We start from the raw sequence: 23,369 nt of genomic DNA, 5'->3' as shown, positions 1-23,369 counted from the left end.
TTGGTGATGCAAGGGGGGAGGTCGCAACTATCTTCGGTCGACCCTTGTGGCTTTCTACTCGTCGACGGCAGCAGAGAGGACCAAAGGAAAGATCCCCTCACGTTCGTCTTCGTCTGATCGAGATGGGGAAGACGAATGGGTCGAAGCAAATCGAAGGCAGAGGGTCCGCTCTCCGGTGACGATCGTGTTAATCCCCGGTAAGGGCGCCGATCGATGGGGATTTTGCAGTTCCGATTTGTGGGAGGAAAGGAAAAGGAAGTTGGGTTCGGGTGGTGCTTCATCTACCGGAGGGGAGAAGAGGCTCCGAAGGCCAATCAGATTTCTCCTTCGTCTGAATCTGGTATGAATCCTTTTTCTTTCTTGGCTTGTTTTGACCGATTTTAATTCAGTATCAAGAGGGTCGAATCGGATAGATATTAACTGCACTTAACTCGGCCGGAGAAGGGAGAAGGTCGGCGGAGGAGTTACCGATCGATCCCAACAGCAAGGAAAGAAAGAAAGCAATTGTTTTGAGGTGAGCAATTTGGTTCATCATTAGCTTGAGTAATAGCTTGTGAGCTTTGTATAATATGTAGTGTGTGGTTTTGGGTAAGGTGAGGTGCAGAAGAAACGGCAATTTTCTTTGTCTGTGTTTGTGATTTTGATTGCAAATCATGGAGTTTGATCAACAGGTTTTCGATAGTTGATTGTGTTTGATTGCTTGACAGAATTTAACAGGGAATGAAAGAGAATTCAATGGTGTTTGGGACCTGTTTTTCTCATCAAAACAACAGGAATTAAGCTGGAATGAAAGGGGGCAACAACCTCCCGTTTTGGTTTCTAAGAGAAGGAATGGGGACAGATAGATTGAAATGAGTGGGTTTTGTTTGATGGTTTGCAGGAAACCAGGAGAAAGGAATTGAGTAAGCAGGAATCACGGAAGAAGATTTACAGTTGCCTCAATTTGACAGCTCACATAATTGCTATATATTTGAATACTTGTAAATTTGTTAAATATTTGTTAGTGTATAATGATAATGGTTATATATTTGAATAATTGTAAATGGTTATATATTTGAATAATTGTAACTTGTTATATATTTGTTAGTGTATAATTTATTTCGAATATATATACATCATATATCATACTTGTATTTAGATATTTTGCAAAAGTAATTAACACACATATATATATATATATATATATATATATATATATATATATAATGAGGACGTAACATTTATTAATTCGTTAAATCTCGGTTGGTTAAATTAGAAATACAAACACATATACTTAATAGACCCCAATTTACGTGCCATTGGTCTTTATTGCATAACGGCTCACGGGGGTTTGATCGTCGAATTCTGACTGAATTTTACCGGTTTTTACATTATCCCCCTGTTGAAGGGAATTTCGTCCCGAAATTTAAGAAAGGAGTACCTTAAGAGAAAAGTTGTGGGTTTTCGGTACCAGTTTTAATTCATTACGATATTAGATACATATGTTTGGACTAGTTTTGTGAAAATTTGCCCCATTGGGTTTGCTCATTATTTTCAAACTATAGGACGAGTAATATAAAATTTACAAATATGTATAGGTTCAAAAGGATTTTATCAGATTTGAGGAATTATTTCAACCAAATGAGTTGTGTAAATTAAACTTAGCTTTGCTAATTTTATCGGTGAAATTAAAATTCTTAGTTTACTATACGAAAGATGTTGATTGATCATCATCCGTCATAACCATTTAGGATGTTAATGATGTATACCGTCGTGGTGAACATACGATGCTTTGATTAGGGATAATCGACTACAAGATAAGTTTTGTATGGATGAAAAATATATATGGACTTGTTTATGGTTTACAATATTGTTAGGTTTTCACATTTAGTGGAATGAAGTTGTTTGATAGCGATGAGAATGATTGATTTATTCTACTTTGCTGATATGGGAATTAAGGGTTCAATCATTTCTTCGTAAATTTAAAATGCTAAAGCATGACAATGTTAGAATTATAACAGAGAAGGGAACTGAATACAAAACATGTTTCTCTTCCAGATGTTATATATGTATGATAAAACTAGATTGTCCTTATACGGTTGAGGTCTTCCTTAATGAATCTGCAACTCACTAAACCTAATTCTTACTCAAACATAAATTTAAAATTCTGAAACACAAAAGAAATTTACATAAATATTGGTAGTAATGTCAAAGTATGATGTTTACAAAGAAGTTATATGAGACGTAACTACTAATGATGTCAAGTTTATTTTATTACAATGACTTGTTGTTATCATGAGAGATGAAGTATGTTGCCCAAATGAGATGCAACTTTCATATTCTCAGGGGAAACAAAGTTTGTTGCTAAAACGTGATACAAGATTTGTTGCTAACATGAGATACACGATTTGTTGCTAGAATGAGATACCATATTTGTTGCTAAAATGAGTATACAAGATTTGTTGATAAAACGTGATGTAAGACTCGTAGATGTACCAAGTCCCCATTCATGAGTTCATAACCCCAGCCTAATGACCGAATTGTGTCCCAGTGACTACTATGTGTATCAAAAACATAGTGTATAAAATGGTAAAATGCACTCAAGCGAATCGTGCAAGTGAGGAGTTGTCTACTTCTGGCTAGCGTTATCCATGATGACCATATACTCAAATGAGTTAATGATTAGTGTGAACTGGTTCCAGGGACTTAAATGTGATAAGACCTCATGAATTGACTCTAGCATACACATACAAAGCAACTTATAGCAACCAAGTTTATACGAGTCAAATAATTATAACGAACGTAAGTAGTTTAGCTACAACAAGTCATGTTTTCTTTTGCATGATTGAAGACTTGTAGTATGCAGTGAAAATAATTTAATCTGAGGTATATGGGAACTGATACGTCGCTTCAAAGTCAAGAATATGCAGTAGGCATGTGATGCATTAAATGCATGAGGCACACAAGTCATAATTTGCAGCAACATATCCGTATATGTGTGTGAATTGAAGAAGAAGGTTACGGCTCAAAGAATATATATATATTCATTTTCTCTTCATTTGTTAGATACACAATAACCATAACATCATAGACTATATATATATTCCATTTCATTTGTAATTTTCACTAGTTTATATTCCGCGAGTGTTACTGAAATCATTTATCAATTTTTCAGAAGTGCTTAACTTGTTTTGTTGCATTCCCAACAATTTGCTTATTAATTACTTCTCCCACTTTACTTATATAAATCATCACATTCTTACCACGACTTTTAACTTCTCCCTCACAAATGGATCCACCTGCAGGTCATCAAAACCCCATAGATGACCTCGATTGGTTTCAGTACTTTGATCATCAAGATCTTTTCAGGTATATATAAACGTCACTTATTACACCATCTTACGCACATAAAAGTGATTTTGTCGACATTGATCAAAACATGGTTTGGATTTGTAGTGATTAAAAAGAGTCTTTCATCGTGTTGGATTTGATTATCTTGAGTTTTTTTTTTTTTTTTTTTTTGCAGTGGAGACATGCTCAACCATCATGATTACGAGTTGTCGGAAAAATTGCCTGAAGTGCTCGATCAGAACGTTTCCACAGTACTTAACAAAGATCAAAACATCATTTCTAGAAATGAGTTTCACGATCTTGATCCCCTTGAAGATATAAGCTTATGGGATTGTTGGGAGGATGGTAATTTACCATTGGTTAGTTTCAGTGAAGACTATAAATCCGGTGGTGAGGCTACATGTAGTTCTAGTGCTGCCACCACTGATCACGGTGGCCGGAAGGTGGCAAAGAGATTGAGACCATTGGAGTTTGAAGAGATAGAGAAGTATTTTGGGATGCCGATAATCATGGCAGCAAAGGAACTAGGGATAAGTTTAACAGTGTTGAAGAAAAGATGCAGAGAGCTAAACATAAACAGATGGCCTCATAGAAAACTTAAGAGCCTTCAATCCCTCATTGAAAATGCCAAGGTAAATTATGATAATAACCTTCTATACATTACTCATGCACTTGGTAACCAAAGTAGTTTTGGTATTTTCTAAAATTTTAATCGTTAGCTTCTTTATAACTAAACATAGGTCCTAGGCATATGCCACATCAAATCAATTGATTTACTACGATCTCCTGATTTATATTTATATAAACTTAACTCATTGTAAATTTTGTGAACTCACATGAAAAATATATTGTATCTACCTTTAAAAAAAAAAATTAGGAGTTGGGATTAAAGGAGGAGATAGAGACGTTAGAATGGCACAAGAAGATGATGGAGAAATTGCCAGGTATGGAATTGACAGAAAGAACAAAGAAGCTTAGGCAAGCTTGCTTCAAAGCTATTTATAAGAAGAGAGGACTTAACAATCCCTAGCCATTTTGTTATCATTAGTGGATTTTAATCTACATTGTATGTGTTTTTCTCTTGATAGTTTGATACCCTTTTTAGTTTCATTTTATGTATTTGTCTACTGATTTTTAATGCAGAAAAATTTGTATAATTTGGGTATTATAGTTTGTATTATGTATTTAGCCATATTCTAGATTGCCGACACGACTACGCCGACGACTCTATACCAGAGGTCTATATAAATAGACTTATGAATTTAGTAGGAATAACTTGATTATAATCTTGTGATTTGTTCCATGTCTGATCCACCCCTAAGATTCACTTGACATGCCCCCAGTTATGTGTAATTAAAATTTTATTAGACTGTTGATCCTAATGAGTCTACCCTAAGTCCACAACCAAACAAGGAACAGGTCCTAAGGCGGACTCACCATTTCTAGGTCAATCATTCCTTAATTACACATAACTTCGAGGTACACCTAAAAAAATCTTAGAGTTACCAGTTGTAAATTGTTTGTAATACCAAGTAGTGAGATTCAATGAAATAAAATGCATGCCTATTTCATTGATAAACCTTTTAGTAAATATCCTTACCATTTATATACACATGTATAATTTTGCACTTTAGTGAACTATTCTTGGTGTTTCTGTTAACGTCTTGGAGACGGAGTTATGGTAGTGGGTAGAAGTAGGTTTTGTACAGGCGTTAAAATTTACACATCATGTTGCTCGTGCGAGAATAGGGGTAGAAGAGATAATTAATAGACGCCTAATCCTATAATTACTTATAGGGGTGATCCTTATTAGTTACGTCTATAATCACGTAGTGCATATCAGTTATACATAATTTGAGATAGAATAGACTTTCGAATAAATGACTCTACTCTAAGTCCACAACCAAACAAGGAACAGGAAGTAGAGCAATAGTCATAGATTCTGAGTCTATAATATCTTTAATTATGTATAACCTTGGCGTATGCACTCAGTTATCATAGGCCTACTAATAGAGGTCTTTAGTTTTCACATAAGTTGGTTATAGTATCACCAAATACTCCTATAGTATTTTTAGCTGTTTAGATTCGATTCTTAAAGTATTCTCTGTAGGGTGTAGTTAGGTTGATAGATTTGTTGCCCATTATGACTATCCCCCAGTATATGCAAGTCACTCCTCGGACAGATATAGTTGATCAGGCTATATCCTTCCCAGACTTGATTTACATATACCAAGGCATACCCATAATGTACAACTCCTCTTCTTTTATTTTATGTTCTTCTAGTTATGACACTATATGAGCATGTATGCATGTATTTATACTTTTAATAAAAAATCATTTATTTTCTAAAAGTATATTTATTTGAAAAATGCACAAATCAGAGACTATTAGTCCCAATTGTGTTTATAGTTTGTATATCTTATGTGGTTTGATATACTTAATTCACTATAAACTGTGCTCTGATACCAATCTGTCACACCCCCAAACCAAGGATGGCGGAAACGTTCGGGGGTGGAGGACTTCATGTATAGTATCATAACAGCAAATGTAATAGTAATTCAAGCAAACACAACCAACATATATATAATAAAAAAAAATTACATCATTGTATGAATTACATGTTTACGAATCAATTACAATATGTTGATAAAATATGAAATAGTAGACGCCTTAGCGTCCCATCCTCAAAAGCACTTGATTACCTGTTTAATGATTTCCTGAGAATACAAGTTGTTTGAAAAAGTGTCAACACAAAGGTTGGTGAGTTCATAAGCTTTTCGTTTGTAAAAGTAGTATTTGTGTTAGAAAAATCCAATATTTTCCTTAATGTGTAAATGTAGTCTTAAAACCCAAAGACCGAAATGTACAAGTAATTTATCATATTTATAGTAAAATAATGCAAGTTTAAATCGACATAAACTCGTTAAATTTTAATGAAGTCCCCGTAAATTCCAATGTTTGTTAATACTTTATGTGAGTTTATTATAACCATACTATGACCAAGGTTGCCTAAAACGACGTTCTTCAGGCGTCGGAAATGTTATGACATTTGTCACCCCAGACCTATCGGTCTAACTGTTGCATGCAGTTTAGGTGTGGGTTTGTCAAACCCAATATAGATCTATACACAAGTATCACGCTCTCCCTCAAGGAGACTCTAGTTACAATACAGGACTTAATGGTAATTTGAAGTAAATGTCTCACAAAGTCATTAACGGAATTACGTGTTATGAAAACTTGGTACCGTATGACCGTACCTTGCTTAATGAAAATATCATTTGTATAAATGTACCCTTTTTAAATGTATGTGTTATGTAATGTATCATAAACTATACCTATTATAGTTTATCAACCAAGGGTAGTACGTGGTAATGTATGCAAACTATATTCAAAATAGTTTATTTAATGTTTGAATGTATCGATTGTACTTTGATTATAATCACTTGTTATTCTTTATATTTTATATGACCAAATCCATTTGTAAACTGATGTGTGTCTAAATATTAAGATAAAATGTCATATATTGCAATAACATATAATCACATAAAGATATACACCTTGCTCAACATGTTACAAGGTGAAATGAAATTAACAGCAACTTTCCTTTGAAAACAGTTTCTGTTACTGTTCTTAGAAAATTTATAGAAAAATCATCAAAGCCCTAAATCCAAATCCGCAAATTTTGAGAGTTTGGAATATGAGTCTAGTTTGTTCGTAAATTTTATCATGATTTTTAGTGATCTCTAACAGACGTGAAAATGTTCATAATCACAGACTGGTCCGGGTTTGCCTCTGAAATGACAGGCAGTTTTGTAAAAATCACTATAAATTGTAGAAAAATCATATGGAGATGTGCAAGTAGCCATTTTAAAGCTAAGAGTTTGAACTACTTGCACCTGGAACAGTTTTGAAAACTAAAATATTTAAGTTGACCAAAACAGTCTGTGATTAACGTCCATCTTTTCTGATGTAATCTGTTAGAAAAAGTTTAATTGTGTTTTTGATGATTTTACTTGTATTCCCCCCTTAAAACTTAAGAAAAACATGTAAATGTAGGGGTATGAACTCACCCTTGAAGCGTGAGTTCGATTGGTACGACATTTGCATTCCTTTGAGAAACGAAAAACATTCCGAGTGAACCGCAAATTCAAAATCCTTGAACCTTGAAGTATTACCGGGACCGTTTTGTAACAGGTTTACAGTATATGGATTGTTTGTAAATTATTTTAACCAAAGTGGGACTGATTGGGTAAAAATAATTTCAAAGGAGGGGTTATTATCAACAATTGGAATCAAAGATTGGGGTTTGGACTGAAATTGCAAGGTATTTGTCAAAGGAGGTTAAGTTTTGATAATTTAAAAGGAGGTTTGATTTATGTTTGACCTTTGACTGGGTCAAACCCGGAACCCGTTTTCTTTTCTGGTTGAAGCTCCATACCCGACTACTGGATCCATCTAAAGGAGATTAGGGTCTTTAAACCCGTTCCATTTATTTTGATCGGGTAAGAAGATAAAGGGGATACCATCGTTCAAACTTCAAAGAAGTCTCGAGGAACACAGATGAACGGGAGGAAGACGAAGGCGACGTCTCAGCGGTGGTTGATTGGTGATGCAAGGGGGGAGGTCGCAACTATCTTCGGTCGACCCTTGTGGCTTTCTACTCGTCGACGGCAGCAGAGAGGACCAAAGGAAAGATCCCCTCACGTTCGTCTTCGTCTGATCGAGATGGGGAAGACGAATGGGTCGAAGCAAATCGAAGGCAGAGGGTCCGCTCTCCGGTGACGATCGTGTTAATCCCCGGTAAGGGCGCCGATCGATGGGGATTTTGCAGTTCCAATTTGTGGGAGGAAAGGAAAAGGAAGTTGGGTTCGGGTGGTGCTTCATCTACCGGAGGGGAGAAGAGGCTCCGAAGGCCAATCAGATTTCTCCTTCGTCTGAATCTGGTATGAATCCTTTTTCTTTCTTGGCTTGTTTTGACCGATTTTAATTCAGTATCAAGAGGGTCGAATCGGATAGATATTAACTGCACTTAACTCGGCCGGAGAAGGGAGAAGGTCGGCGGAGGAGTTACCGATCGATCCCAACAGCAAGGAAAGAAAGAAAGCAATTGTTTTGAGGTGAGCAATTTGGTTAATCATTAGCTTGAGTAATAGCTTGTGAGCTTTGTATAATATGTAGTGTGTGGTTTTGGGTAAGGTGAGGTGCAGAAGAAACGGCAATTTTCTTTGTCTGTGTTTGTGATTTTGATTGCAAATCATGGAGTTTGATCAACAGGTTTTCGATAGGTGATTGTGTTTGATTGCTTGACAGAATTTAACAGGGAATGAAAGAGAATTCAATGGTGTTTGGGACCTGTTTTTCTCATCAAAACAACAGGAATTAAGCTGGAATGAAAGGGGGCAACAACCTCCCGTTTTGGTTTCTAAGAGAAGGAATGGGGACAGATAGATTGAAATGAGTGGGTTTTGTTTGATGGTTTGCAGGAAACCAGGAGAAAGGAATTGAGTAAGCAGGAATCACGGAAGAAGATTTACAGTTGCCTCAATTTGACAGCTCACATAATTGCTATATATTTGAATACTTGTAAATTTGTTAAATATTTGTTAGTGTATAATGATAATGGTTATATATTTGAATAATTGTAAATGGTTATATATTTGAATAATTGTAACTTGTTATATATTTGTTAGTGTATAATTTATTTCGAATATATATACATCATATATCATACTTGTATTTAGATATTTTGCAAAAGTAATTAACACACACATATATATATATATATATATATATATATATATATATATATATATATATATATATATATATATATATAATGAGGACGTAACATTTATTAATTCGTTAAATCTCGGTTGGTTAAATTAGAAATACAAACACATATACTTAATAGACCCCAATTTACGTGCCATTGGTCTTTATTGCATAACGGCTCACGGGGGTTTGATCGTCGAATTCTGACTGAATTTTACCGGTTTTTACAGTAAAGTTAGCAACTTTACGTGGTTAACCAGCTCAAGGAAGTCATATCTACATTTTGGAGCAATTTCTTAATGGATTAAGGGTTAAAAGTGGAAGTTGGCTAAATAGGGAAGTACGATGGGCGTACAAGCCTGTACGCGCCACGTACAAGCCTTAAAGCGTGTACGCTTAGCGTACAGCTGAGTACGCCCCACGTACTCAGCAGGATTGGACTTTGGTGTTTGGGCTTTGGTTTGGGCCATCTTTTGGGCTTAGTTGTTTTGGGCTCTGTTGGGCCATCAGGTTTTGGGCTGATAATTATTTTGAGAGGGCCCACAATGGGATTTGGGCCTAATTTGGAAAATTGAGCCATGAATTGGGCCTTGGGTGGCTGATTAGGATTTGGGCCTTAATCTTGGACCAAACTAGGTAAGGGGTAAAATGGTCTTTTTACCCTAATTGTGGTCTGATAGTTATGGATGGAATTCAAATTATTAATTGGATGTTATTTAGTATTGTTAGCCCGGGGATTTATTGGACCAACAGCCAGAGATCTGTTAGTGTGATTCAGCAGTTCGAGGTGAGTTTCCTCACTGTGTTTTGCGGGTCGAAGGCACCAATGCCGACCCATGATTATGCTATGTTAGTATGCTAGTTATCTGCATGACTCTTGCATGTGTTATGTACTTGTATGCTTACCGGGCGGGGCCCGATGACCATCTTGTATGCTATGTATCTTTGTGATTATTGCATGTGTATGTGTTTATTTGATATATGTTATATGTATGTTGGGCGGGGCCCAATCTGTATATCGAGCGGGGCTCGATGACGGGCATGGCCCATTGTGTGTTTATTATGTATGGTATGTGGTATTTTGGGGAACTCACTAAGCTTTGTACTTACGGTTCTCAGTTTATGTTTTAGGTACTTCCAGTTCCAAAGGGAATGGCTCGGGATGATTGCAAAGCACACACCACCTCGTTCCGCGCTTTGTGATTGCTCTGATTTGATATGATGTTTGCTACACTTGTTTTACCTGGATTGTATTGATGATATTTTTGGAATATTGTTTTTATTAAATTAAAAATGAAATTTTTGGGTCTTATTTTCGGGACGTTACAAATAGACTAGATCTAAAGTTTTGGGTTTAGATCTGTAATGGTTAAGCACTTAATGAAAAATATGGCATTATGTCAGTATCCACGACGTGGCCAAGGGATTTCCACGACGTGGCACGGTCCTACATGCCGACTGTTTTGTCCTGAAATGGCCACAACATGGCCAATAGGTCTCCACGTCGTGGTAAGCGCTGACTTGGTTGACCATTGACTTTTGTTGATCGTTGACTGTTGACTTTTGACCAGTTTGACATTGGGTCAAACTTGAAGGACTTGGGTTATTGATTAAGGATCTATCTTGTTTGGTGCTAGTTGGTTCGTGGGGGCGATCGGTGCAGTAAATGAGGGCGTTGTTGTGTTTCCTTGGGTCTTTGATTCAGGTGATTTTCATCACTATACTATGTGTTACAGTATATAAAAGTGTAACAAAAATTCCTTGCTTATTATCAATTCGAGTTTTGGAGTGAATAACCAATGAAATCCAAAGCCAATACAGAAAATCAAAATCTTAAAGAACCCAAAATCGAAACCAAACTTAAAAAATATCATCTTAGGGCCATAAAACATAATTTGACTTAGGGTTCTTACCTGGTACTACCGGGCAAGGGTATATTGTCGTTGGTTCAACCAACATCACCTACAAAACATTCTACAAACCAAATAATCAAAGGAATAAGGTACCGAAGGAGAGAGAGAGAGAGAGAGAGAGAGAGAGAGAGAGAGAGAGAGAGAGAGAGAGAAGTCTTTAAATGGAAACCAAGTCTCAGGTCGAAGAGAAAGAAAGAAGAAGGAGAGTGGTAGTGGTGGTGGTTTCCTTAACTGATGATGGAAATGGTTTCGATTGTTCGAACGATGGCTGATAAAGGTGATGAAGTTTATATTAGCAGTGTTCGATTTAGGGTTTCAAGAGAGAAAATGAGATAAATATGTTAAGAGATATTGAGTGTGGCTGAAGAGATATGGTAAAAAGAATGAGTGTTGCAGTTCTTGAAATCAGCAGAAGAGAGATATAGGGGAAGTCGGGCCTAACTTGAGAGATCTTTGCCGAGATTTGATTATTCAACATGGACTTCAGATTAATAGGCTGAAAGTGAGGAATACTAATTCAAAGGCCCGTCTTGACTTTTGTTGACAAATATGATTTCAATGCACAAAACGTTTGTATTTTTTCCTTTAAAATTTGTACCTCTTAAAATTCAGCATTTGAGGCTAAATGCTTATTAAGGTGTGTATGTGTGTGTGTTCCATATTTCCGATTAATCGCTTGTGTTAACTATTTTTTTCATAGTTGTTGGAACAAACAATTATCACCATTAAATTATGCGGTTTTATGTTGAAGAGCTTACAACCATTGGAGTGTCACAAATACCTTTAAGGATATGAATTACATTTGTACCGTCATCTCCGATCAAAAAGTCGATATCATCAAGTTGATTTTACATTTTTTGTTCCGTCTTTTAAATTCGTCCAATAATCGTACATGCTCCTCTCTACCTTTCTTATAACCAATTTGATCACTTAGGATCAAACCGGTTCTCGACGAAACTCGGTGATAATAATAATAATTGTGTTTAATGTTTATTATTCATAACAAACTGATGATTAATCCTCAATATTAATTATTATTCTTTTCTATGTACTATTTGCAATAGTACGATATTTAATACTCAATATTAATATGTCGGTTAGTTCATGTTTATCGTAACAACTAATAATTAATTCACAACATTAGTTATATGCTCGTTTGTTTCATACTTTTAACGTTTTGGTAATTATTTCACAATATTTATTATCAGATCGTTTATTGTTATATCTGGAAATTCAACGCTTTATATACATAAATATTTTGTATAAAGCATTCGACTTATAAACACTCAAGTTTACAAATATGTTTAATCCTATTCATTTTGGCGATAAACTTGTATTCTTTACTATTGGTTTACGTCCTTAGAGGCATATATATCAGTCTTGACATCTTGTGATGATAACTATGGTGTCTTTTCATTATTCAAGTCATTTTGCGTCATTGCCATTTGTCTTTTCTTCTTTCTTTTAAATAGGATGATTCCAATAGTATTTGACAAAAAGCACAAATACATAAAGACGAAAATGGTGATTATGTACCAATTTCAACTCGTATAGATTTTCATGCATAAATATTTGTATATAATCCTCTTCATATAAATATGTAACTTCATAATCCATAAATCCCAATCCATATCCATGTAAAAAAAGGTAATTACCCAAATTAACATCAAGAAAACACACACAAACACTCAAATACACACACTGAAGTACTCAAACGTAAAGATTCTGTAGCATCTAGACGTTCAATGGGCCTAGTCTCCTTATCGAACTATTGATGCTATTACTTCTTATAGGTGGCTGAGGGACATAAAAATCGGAGTACATATCTGTGAAAAATTTATCCACAAGATCTTGATAAATCGGGCTAGTGAGAAGAGAATAATAATGAAGAACCTCTTCAATATCCAACACCTGTTCTTCATCCTTCATATCCATCATCTCCAATTCTTTCATTTTTTGCTCCAAAACATGGATTTGACTTCCTTCGTTTGAGCATCCACCATCTTTCTTATCTTCAAGACTACTGCTAATTACTACTGATTTCTGATCTTGCGTCATGTTTGTTCCTTTGTTGTTGTTGTTTGAAACCTCGATTACACTTCCATTTGATTCAATGTCTCCTTTGAGATTTGGGTTTGCATTATTGGCATCAGAATCCCACTGCTCACAGAATTCTTTGTAGAAATTGTCGAGTTGTTGCATTTTTGGGTTGTTGAAAAGCTTCAAAGATGGGGCTTTGGATAACTTTTTATACCCTCCAAAGATGAAGGATTTGAAGTTTTGAAGGGTTTTGTTGAGAAAGTTTTTTGTTCTGCGTATGGTTTTTCTGAGCAGCATTTGTACCTCTCTTGCTCTTCTCTCAAGATTTTGTTTTCTTCTCAAGGGCCTTGTTTACAACTCCTCAAACATGAGAGAGAGAGAGAGAATGATATTTAAAGTGATAACCTACTCTATGGGTACCCAAAATGTGTTAAGATATAAAGTACTTATCCATAAAGATATTAACATTACTATTATGGGTAAAAGAATATAAATGTGTTGCTATTAAGGATAAAAAAAATATCGGTATATTACTCTTGGTAAAAAAAAATACAAATATGTTGTTATTATGGGTAAAACATAAAGTACATTGCTATTATCAGTAAATAAATATAAATACGTTGCAATTAAAGGTAAAAACGATAGAGTAAGTTGTATATATTGGTAGCGAAAGTAAATAAAGTACATCGCTTTTTATAAAGTAGGATGGTTGATGCTAAAAAACTAAACCATCAATGTCGAATCTAGTTTTAAAATGTGTCCGGCTTGAAATTTCAAATGAGATTAAAAATCTTTATTGGGGCAGGAGAAATTTTTTAATTTCTTTTTGTTTGCACACTAATAAAAAGTAGTGTGTAATGGAATATGTTTTCAAGTAGAAAAAAAAGGAGGTGTAATGATAATGAATAAACAAATAAATAAATAAATAAATTTGAACGTATGTTGTCAAAAGTGCATTGCCACTGATTAAGGAGCAAAAGTAAAGGTGATTGGTAGGTGAAAGCTCACTTAAATATTCCAAAATTTATATCTAATACGTCACATAAAATCCATATATTTTTCATACTTTTAACCTCTTTTACTCTTTTGTTTTTGGTTAAAATAAAAGACATAATATTGATACAAATAAAGAAAGTAACTTTCTTTTTTCACTGATTGCATTTATTTGGCGCTTAGCTGTATACACACCCTAATCAATCTTGAAAAAAAGTGGTACCACAGTGTTGGTGAAAAGGAGGATATTTTAACAAATTGCATTAAAATCAAGACATATGGCATATGGGGCTCTGAATTTTAAAATAATATAACAAACAGTCCAGTCATTTTCTAATGACTAATTTGAGTCTGAAACATGCACACTAGCCTTCATAAAAGGGAACATACTTTAAATAGACCAAAAATCACACATGTCACCAAAATTGAAACCCACCCAATCAGAAAACAACACCTGTTATAAATCATAATTTTTTGTGAAATTTGAAGAATTGATGAAGCAATCTGTGTACTTCCCCATAATTCTTTCTGTTGCAATTGAGACGATCTTTAATCCAATTTGGAAGCTTGTTTGTTGGATGTGACAAATTCTTTTTTATAGAATCCGTTGTATATCGCGTGTCCACTAATAAAATCGCTGCATAATCATTAATATGCCTAATTGCTCTTCCTGTAAACAAGAATTCAAAAAAAGTTTTTATTTGTTTAAAATTTATAAAAAAGTTTTAAATAACATTACCTATGGATTGATTTACAGCTTTCATGCAAAGATTTTCATAATACTCTCTTCCTCTATTCTTACAACTTCTCAAAATCTCGAATCCAGCTTGAGCATCACCATTAAAGCGAGTAAAATTATAATCTTTTTTTGTCATGTCTTCAAGAGAATCGATATATTTTACTCTTTCCATTAATTCAATATCAGAAGGACTAGGGTAAGGCAACCCCACCATAACTATGCAACGACCCATTCCATCACTAAAATTAATCCCTTCTGATATCTTCCCTCCAACAACCGCAAAAAACACAGCACCATTTTCAACCGATTCCTTGTATTCTTTCAACACATTTTCAACTTCCATGCTTTTTCTTGGCTCTCTAAACACCCGTTTCTTTTTCATTATTCTTCCTAGGATTCCGGAAGCTTCCCATGACGTGTACACACATTCTTCATAGTCAAACGAAGAAAAGAAGACCACAATACCTTGTGGAATCACACTCACCAGATTACAAATTAGTAGCCCTAGCTCCCCAACCTATGGAAAAAAAAAAAAAAAAAAAAAGTCAACAAGTTATGTTGTTTGTTTTTGAAGAGGTAAAATGTCTGCGGTTTTTTTCCAGACCAAAAGTCTGCAGTCTGCAAGAAAAAGACTGTTTGTTTTTTAAAGTCTGCAGGCTGCATAAATGATACCAAACTAACCATGGTTGATGTACTTCTAGAATTATAGCTGAAGTCCATGGGTTGACCCGTGGGCCCGTGTGAAACGGATATGGGTAAAATATTGTCGGGTGGGATTATATGACCACAAGAGAAAAAATTAAGCTGATGTGGCGGTAGCCATGGAAAGAGTCTTGCGCGTGTTTCTTCTATAGGTTGGAGGGTCCCGCCAGCTAATACACACGCATGGGCTTCATCAACAATCTACAAAGAATAACAATGTACTTTACTTATATATTTTTTTTTATCCATAATAGCAACATATTTTAATATTTAAAGAATTTTATAAAAGTTTTAGCAAACCTCATGAAAGATCTTCTCCCCAGTTAGCATAACGTATTTTAAATATCCTCCTTGTTGTCCAGAGTCTTTTGGTTTTTTCCTTGAGAGTATTATCCTCCCATCACTATCATGATTTGTCAATGAGAGTAATAATCCAGCTAATGCGCGAAAGCTTGATAAAATGCTACCCTCAAGGAGGGCAATATTGTCATTTTGTAAGCTAATTATCCTATCTCCATACCCACTGACCTGAGATTCAAACAAAAAAGAGCCATGAGCAACTTTGCAAAGTTAATATGTAATCACGAAAAAACAAGAAACTCACCTTGTGAATCATGTTGCTGTCTTTGATATATTGAAGAAGTTTGACTAAGTTTATGTTGTCAATGTTGAGAGAAAACACAAATTCGTTAACGCGCAAAGAGCATTCAGATCCATTAGGAAGCTCTTCTAGAATGGAAGAATCAACAAAATTGGTGTCATCTTTGTTGCATAAAGTTTGGATAAAAGCACGAGTGAGAATCATTAATGTTTGAATGTGTCTTCGATTCCCTGGTCCTAAAAGATTGCGAAATCGTTCAAAATAGCCCTCTAAACTTGAATTAACACGTTCCAACTGTAGTGATTTGGAAAGATTCAGTTCCATGAAGAAAGAAAAATCCAAGAATGATTTGTAGAGGGAGATAAGAATAACAGGGATGAAGTAATTACCTGGGACAAAGTGATTTTGGAGTCATACATGCTGATGAGAGAGTCAGCAAGATTGTGAGCTTCATCTATAATAACGACACTGTTCTTCAAGCTTAATCCAAGTGATTCACGTGAAGATTTAGAGAGAAGAGATTGATAAGGAAGAACAACAAGATCTGCTGAAGGAACCATGCTTCTGGAACCATAATAAGGACAAGTTCCTAAATTGCCCCCAAGGCGAACAAGATCTTCAATGTCTAAGGGTCCTTGATCATTCATCTTGTTTTTGAACTGCTTTTGTAGCTTATGTTTGCTAAGCATTGGGCATCCACTTGAGGCCTTTGTCTTGCGTACTTTTCCCCCAACTTCCTTCTTTCTAGACACTAGGGTTTTCTTATTCTTCTGAAGATCCAAACATCGTTCGTTAATCAAGGTGGAATTCCCAAGCTTCAACACTTCTGCAAATTAGTTTCGTTTCAGAATTCAGATAGATTGATCATGTCATCATTGAAGATGTACAGATGAAAAACAATGATTTACCTTCATTTATGCAGAAGTTCTTCCTGGAGCCCAAGCATGCAACCTTTAGGTCACTAGCAAAAGCGGTTTTCCTCAATTCTTTTACAAATTGCGAGAGCTGTGAATGAGTTCTGCTACAAAAATAGATCTTAAAATCAGCTTCTTCCTCTTCATCGCTTGATTCATTGCCTTCTTTTTCACTGTCACTCGAAGATGAGCCACAACAAGCTCCATTTTTTCTCTTTGATAGCGCACTCTTCTCATCTTCACTTTCGTATTCTTCTACCAAGAACTCTTTATCATCTAGCTTCTCTCCATCACTTTTCACTATCGATTTATTGTGTTCTCTACCATATACATTGTAATCAGCTTCGATCTCTCTAAAATGATTAAATAAATCGTTGAAACTCTCCTCAAGTCCAGTTTTATCGCTTTTTTTACTTCTAAATCCGTGTCTTTTCTTTAGCTTAACCTTCTTCTTGGGGCTTTCCGCCTTTATATTCTTTATCCAATCAGGTTCATCATCTGGCCCAGAATGATCTCCAGTTGTTCCATTAAGATGCGTATCGACTGAATTGTCATTATTTTTGCGTTGCTTTCGATCGACAAGCCATTGCAGAGCGCTACATATTATACTTAGGGTTTTTCCTGTCCCTGTTTAGCAACAATAGCCAATAGATGTTCATATTTCATATCATTAACATTCTTTTACTCCCACAATTCAACACACACACACACAGAACGAACGGTAGTAAAAGCAAGATTACCAGTAGGGCTTTCGAGCATTGCGATTCCTCCTTTGTCAAGAGAATCATAGAGAGCATTCATAAAATCAATCTGAATGGAGTAGGGTTTGAACGGAAAAGCCCCAAATTTCTGTCCTGTTTCTTCCATTTCACCGTTTTCTTCCACCGGAGATGCTACCAACATTTTCCCGCGCGATTTGCCGGTGACAATATATAGTTGACCACTTGACCTCGGGTCGGGTCTTCATACGATTAATGAACTTGGGCTTACAAAAAAAGAACAATTTTATGTATACGAAGAAAATAATTCAAAAAATTTGGTTTAGCAAAAATAGCCATTCGGAATGAATATTCTTAAGAAAAAGTCCGAAATTCAATTAACAATATTAACTACGATATTTGAAAATCAAATCCGAAATGAAACATTCTTTGAAAAACAAAAAGAACTCTTGGTTTGTTTAGTAACATCCTCGAATATGAGACCTCCTCCTAAACTTCGCATTATCGAAAAACCGCACTGGACATAGGAGAGCATTTTTTTAGTTTCGATTTTGGAATAGTGGTCACATTTAAAATCAGGTTTTTGGCACTGTACCACGACGGAGTTTGGCCCATTTACCCATTCAGTCACTCAAGTTTTTTTGTGCACATTTAATCACTAAAGTTACAATTTACGTGTCAATTATACCATTTTGTTCCCTGATACCGAAATAACCGGTAAATTTACTGATGTGACATTTTAATATTAAAACACATTAAAAGTTATGAAGGCCACGTACACTTCCTTCTCCTTCTAGTGGGCACTGTACTCCCTTCTCTAACATTCGCCAAATGTTAGTTTACTGTTTATAAGGTCAATTCATAGCAACATGCCTTATACTTATAGTGTGGGATTGAACAGAGATTAACAGGTACGCCAATTTCCTCTAAGATTCAAACGAGACCCCATATCACCTTAAACAACTCCTGCTTTCTCTTTCTTTTGCAATTTATGTCCACTTACAACCCATATTTTAGGGTTTTGTGTTACATCTGTCATTGCTCGATCTATAAAGCAATACAAACACCACCAACTCAAACACCTCCACCACCTCAACCTGGTGTTTTCACCACCACCGTGGCTCTCTCTCTCTCTGTATATATATATATATATATATATATATATATATATATATATATATATATATATATATATATATATATATATCTTTCTCCGTCTTCTCTGACCTTCTACGTACATATCTCTCTATCTATTGCATAAGAGGGATGCCTACATACTCATAGTTGCAAATTCTCTCTTCTCTCAAATTGTTTGCGAGAGGCTCATTTTCATACACATAATAAAAAATCCAGCCATGACCATCTTTCTACACACATAATTCTAGCACTACCAACGAAAACCTAAGAGTGGGGGAGGTTTAATGGCAAGAAATGATTGGATAAAAGTTATCTTTTGATGAGTCTGATCTACATTGCTCTTGGGTTAAAGTAAGTCTGATTCATTGATTTTTGATTAATCAGTATGTGTGTAAGTCTATGATTGTCTATTGTCATGTCATGTACTCATGTTTTTTTAACTTTGTGTGGAAGAATCGAATCGAATAGAGTTGAATTGAATCGACGAATCGCCATAGGGATTCCAATCATCGACGAAATTGAATGACCGATCTAGAAGCACTGATCGACGCCGAGAGAGTCAAGGATTTGGAGAAGGTCGTCGACTCCACACAAACTGATCTGTAACATCCTAAATTTCACGTCCAAAAATTTCATTTTTAAATCAATACTTTGGAAAACATTTGTGAATAAACATCGTTTGATCATATCATTTCATAAACATATTTCGTGTCTAAAAACCAAAACATAAAAACAACCATAATGTCAGAGTACAAAATCCCAGAATAACTCATGGTGCAGAAAACATTGTGCGTGTATGATGTGCCGCTACCGCGCCAACTCCTTCCCCTTCGATGAAGAGGTACCTGAAAACAAAACTGTAACTGTAAGCACGAAGCTTAGTGAGTTCCCCCATTGTACCACATACCATACAAACACATAGCATACATACTGTCGGGCAATTCTGGGGTGCTCGACCTACCCGATACGACCATTCTGGGGTGCCGACCTACCCGTGTCAAGCCATTCTGGGGTGCTGACATACCCATGTCAAGCCATTATGGGGTGCTGACCTACCCATGTCAAGCCATTCTGGGGTGTTGACCTACCCGTTGGTCCTAACAACCAAACTTGGGGTTGTTCCCCTCCTACTACCACTATCACATATAACATAGCATGTCGGCATATAAACATATCATCACATGCTGTCAGACATATCTGGGGTGTCTGATCTACCCTTCGGTCCTAACAACCGAACTCTACTACTATCACTTATAACATATCATGCCAGCATATAACATATAAGGTAGTAGCAAAACTAGATGATATCACAAAGACAATCACCTAACATACAACTCCTACTGGTGGGCCGGCATTGTGGCCGTAGACCCACCGCTACTGGAAGGTAACTCACCTCGTAGTAGCTGCTGATCTGTGTAAGGAAAATCCTCTGACTGCTACTGCTGCTGCTCCGGAAATCCTCCGGCTATAATTCCCACAAAACACTTAGTCATACACTGCCAACTGCTTTTATGGTAAAATGACCATTTTACCCCTGACCAAGTCAAAGTCAAAGTCAAAGTCAACTTCCAGTTGACCTGACTCGCCGAGTTGGTTCGCCAACTCGCCGAGTCCCTATCCTTCTATTTGACCTTATACTCGTCTCTACTCGTCGAGTTAGGCGATGACTCGACGAGTTTTCCTTCTAATTGAACATCTACTGAATCTTCATCCGACTCGCCGAGTTGTATGAACAAATCGTCGAGTTCATCTTCAAATGATGAACAGGTCTTGTCCTTGACTCGCCGAGTTGTATGAACAACTCGTCGAGTTCATATTCAATCTTAAGAAGATTGCCTTGGACTCGCCGAGTCTGTTCATGCACTCGCCGAGTCCCATGAATTCCAGAACCATGGCTTAGTCCAGAACGTTGGGTCACTCCCCGGGACCTCCCTGAAACCTTTCCACACTCAACTGGGTCCTTGACCCAAAACAGAAAAAGGAGTCAAGCCTCGGACTCGCCGAGTCCCAAGAACGACTCGCCGAGTCGAGTATGTCCAAGTCTCATTTTCTCGATTTCTGGTGTACAACACTTGCCCAAAAGGTAGATCTAGGCTCCTAGGACCGTTCTAGCACGTAAAGTTATGAACTTTACGTGCATGCATGGGACTTTTGAGCCTAAAGGCCCTAAAATGGCTCCTACAATGCATGGGGCCTTCCTTGAGTGCCAAAAGCCACTCCTTTCTGCCTTGTAACCCCTCCAAGGACCTAGATCTGAAACTTCAACCCCTAACCATGCTTGCAATCATGGTTGGTGACCAAAATGGCTTAGAAAAGCCCTAAAATTTCACAAAATGGGATCTATCAAATGGAAGAGCAAGGTACAGACTTTTTACCTTCAATGAGCTGAAAATGGTGCACAACTCGGATCCCTTTAGCCTCCTCTTGTTCCTTCAAGCTTTTCCTTCCCTCCTTGGATCACAAAAGCACCAAAGTCACTCCAAATGCCTTAGATTGCTTCAATAACGGATAAGGTTTGCTATGGGGGTCTTCTGGGAGCAAATGGGACGAAGGAGGTCGAGTTAAAGTGTTTAAATAGGGTGCAAACCCTCGGATTAGGGTTTTTTTGTCCAGACAGGGTCTACTCGCCGAGTCCGGGACCCGACTCGCCGAGTCCATCTCTTAAGTCTCGCGTCCCCTCTCGCTTCTACTCAGCGAGTTGGTCCTTCAACTCGCCGAGTCCAAGGCCAAAAATGCAAAATATTTAAAGAACTACTAAAAAGAATACGTACCAAGAACCAGGTGCTACAAATCTCCCCCACTTATTTTAGACTTCGTCCTTAAAGTCTGCTGCTCGTTCCTGAAACAACTCGGGGTAATGCTCCATCATCTCGTCCATCGGCTCCCAAGTCCACTCTGACCCCTTCCAGTGCTGCCATTGCACCTTCACGAGTTCCACTCTTTTGTTCCTCAGATCCTTCGACTTCCGGTCAAGGATCGCTACAGGCCGCTCGATGTAATTCGGGCTGTCATCAACCTGAATGTCCTCCAAGGGTACCACTGATGAGTCGTCCACCAGGCACTTCCGCAGCTGGGAGACGTGGAAAGTGCTGTGGATCTGACTGAGTTCGGCTGGCAGATCCAGCCTGTACGCCACCTTGCCCACCCGGGCTACGACCCTGAACGGTCCAATGTACCTTGGGCCCAACTTGCCCCGCTTCCTGAATCGAATGACGCCTTTCCAAGGCGACACTTTCAGGAGAACCATATCCCCGACCTAGAACTCCAGGTCTGATCGACGCTTATCGGCATATCTTTTCTGCCGACTCTGAGCAGTCTGAAGCCTGCTCCGGACCTGCTGAATCTTCTCTGTCGTCTTGAGCACCACTTCGGTGCTACCCATGACCCTTTGGTCAACCTCACCCCAGCATATCGGGGTCCTGCACCTCCTCCCGTATAACATCTCAAAGGGAGGACGATCAATACTCGCGTGGTAGCTGTTGTTGTAGGAGAACTCAGCCAATGGAAGGTAGGTATCCCAACTACCTCCGAAGTCTAACACGCATGCTCGCAGCATATCCTCCAGAGTCTGGATGGTCCGCTCGCTCTGACCATCTGTCTGCGGGTGAAAGGCGGTGCTCAAATGCAGACGAGTACCCAACTCGTCGTGGAATTTCTTCCAAAATCTGGAAGTGAACCGAACATCCCTGTCAGAAATCACGGAGACCGGCACCCCGTGACGAGCCACCACCTCTCTAATATAAATATCGGCCAGCTTTTTGGCCGATATGCTCTCCTGGATCGGTATAAAATGGGCACTCTTGGTCAACCGATCCACGATGACCCATATGGAATCCACTCCCCGCGCGGTCCTGGGAAGCTTGGTGATGAAATCCATAGTAATATCTTCCCACTTCCACAGGGGAATATCCAACGGTTGCATCTTGCCGTGTGGCCTCTGGTGCTCGGCCTTGACCTTCCTGCAGGTCAGGCACCGTTCCACATACCATGCTACATCTCGCTTCATGCAGGGCCACCAATAATCAAGACGAATATCCCTATACATCTTCGTCTCCCCGGGATGAATGGAGAATCGGGATTTGTGCGCCTCCTCCATCAGAACCTGGCGCACGCCTCCGAGGTATGGAACCTACACCCTGCGGTGTAATGTTAATAATCCCCTGTTGTCATAGTCGAAGGAGGAAACCTGACCCACTATACGCTCACTCTTCCGATGTTCCTCCTTCATAGCCTCCTGCTGGGCCTCTCGGATCTGCTCTAATAACGGGGTCACTACTGTCATCCGCATGCATATATCTCTGATCGGCGCCGCCTTGCGGCTAAGCGCATCGGCCACCATGTTGGCCTTCCCTGGGTGGTAGAGGATCTCGCAATCATAATCCTTCACCACGTCCAACCACCGACGCTGCCTCATGTCCAGATTTGGCTGATCCATGAGATACCTCAGGCTCTTGTGGTCCGTGTAAATGGTACAACGAACCCCATAAAGGTAATGACGCCAAATCTTGA

The 23,369-nt window shown here is 37.6% G+C and overlaps 2 protein-coding genes across 2 annotated transcripts; both read right to left on the bottom strand.

Moving 5' to 3' along the window:
• Window positions 1–12,624: 12,624 nt before the first annotated feature.
• On the bottom strand, window positions 12,625–13,477 carry LOC145108096 (uncharacterized). The gene has a single exon (XM_079045090.1). It carries the CDS (start codon window positions 13,350–13,352, stop codon window positions 12,750–12,752), a length of 603 nt encoding a protein of 200 aa, XP_078901216.1. The 5' UTR covers window positions 13,353–13,477; the 3' UTR covers window positions 12,625–12,749.
• Window positions 13,478–14,334: 857 nt separating this feature from the next.
• On the bottom strand, window positions 14,335–17,891 carry LOC145108094 (RAD3-like DNA-binding helicase protein). Its single transcript, XM_079045089.1, has 8 exons — window positions 17,745–17,891; window positions 16,999–17,631; window positions 16,480–16,916; window positions 16,094–16,384; window positions 15,790–16,017; window positions 15,469–15,690; window positions 14,788–15,304; window positions 14,335–14,718 (listed from the first exon to the last, which is right to left on the bottom strand). Exons 1-8 carry the CDS (start codon window positions 17,869–17,871, stop codon window positions 14,513–14,515), a joined length of 2,661 nt encoding a protein of 886 aa, XP_078901215.1. The 5' UTR covers window positions 17,872–17,891; the 3' UTR covers window positions 14,335–14,512.
• Window positions 17,892–23,369: the final 5,478 nt, after the last annotated feature.

Source organism: Lactuca virosa, chromosome 4 (assembly GCF_052849685.1).
Source record: "Lactuca virosa cultivar CGN04683 chromosome 4, Lactuca_virosa_CGN04683_v6, whole genome shotgun sequence".
Taxonomy (NCBI): Eukaryota; Viridiplantae; Streptophyta; class Magnoliopsida; order Asterales; family Asteraceae; genus Lactuca; species Lactuca virosa.
Note: the sequence above shows the minus strand (reverse complement) of the source record. Positions and strands in the feature narration are given on the sequence as shown.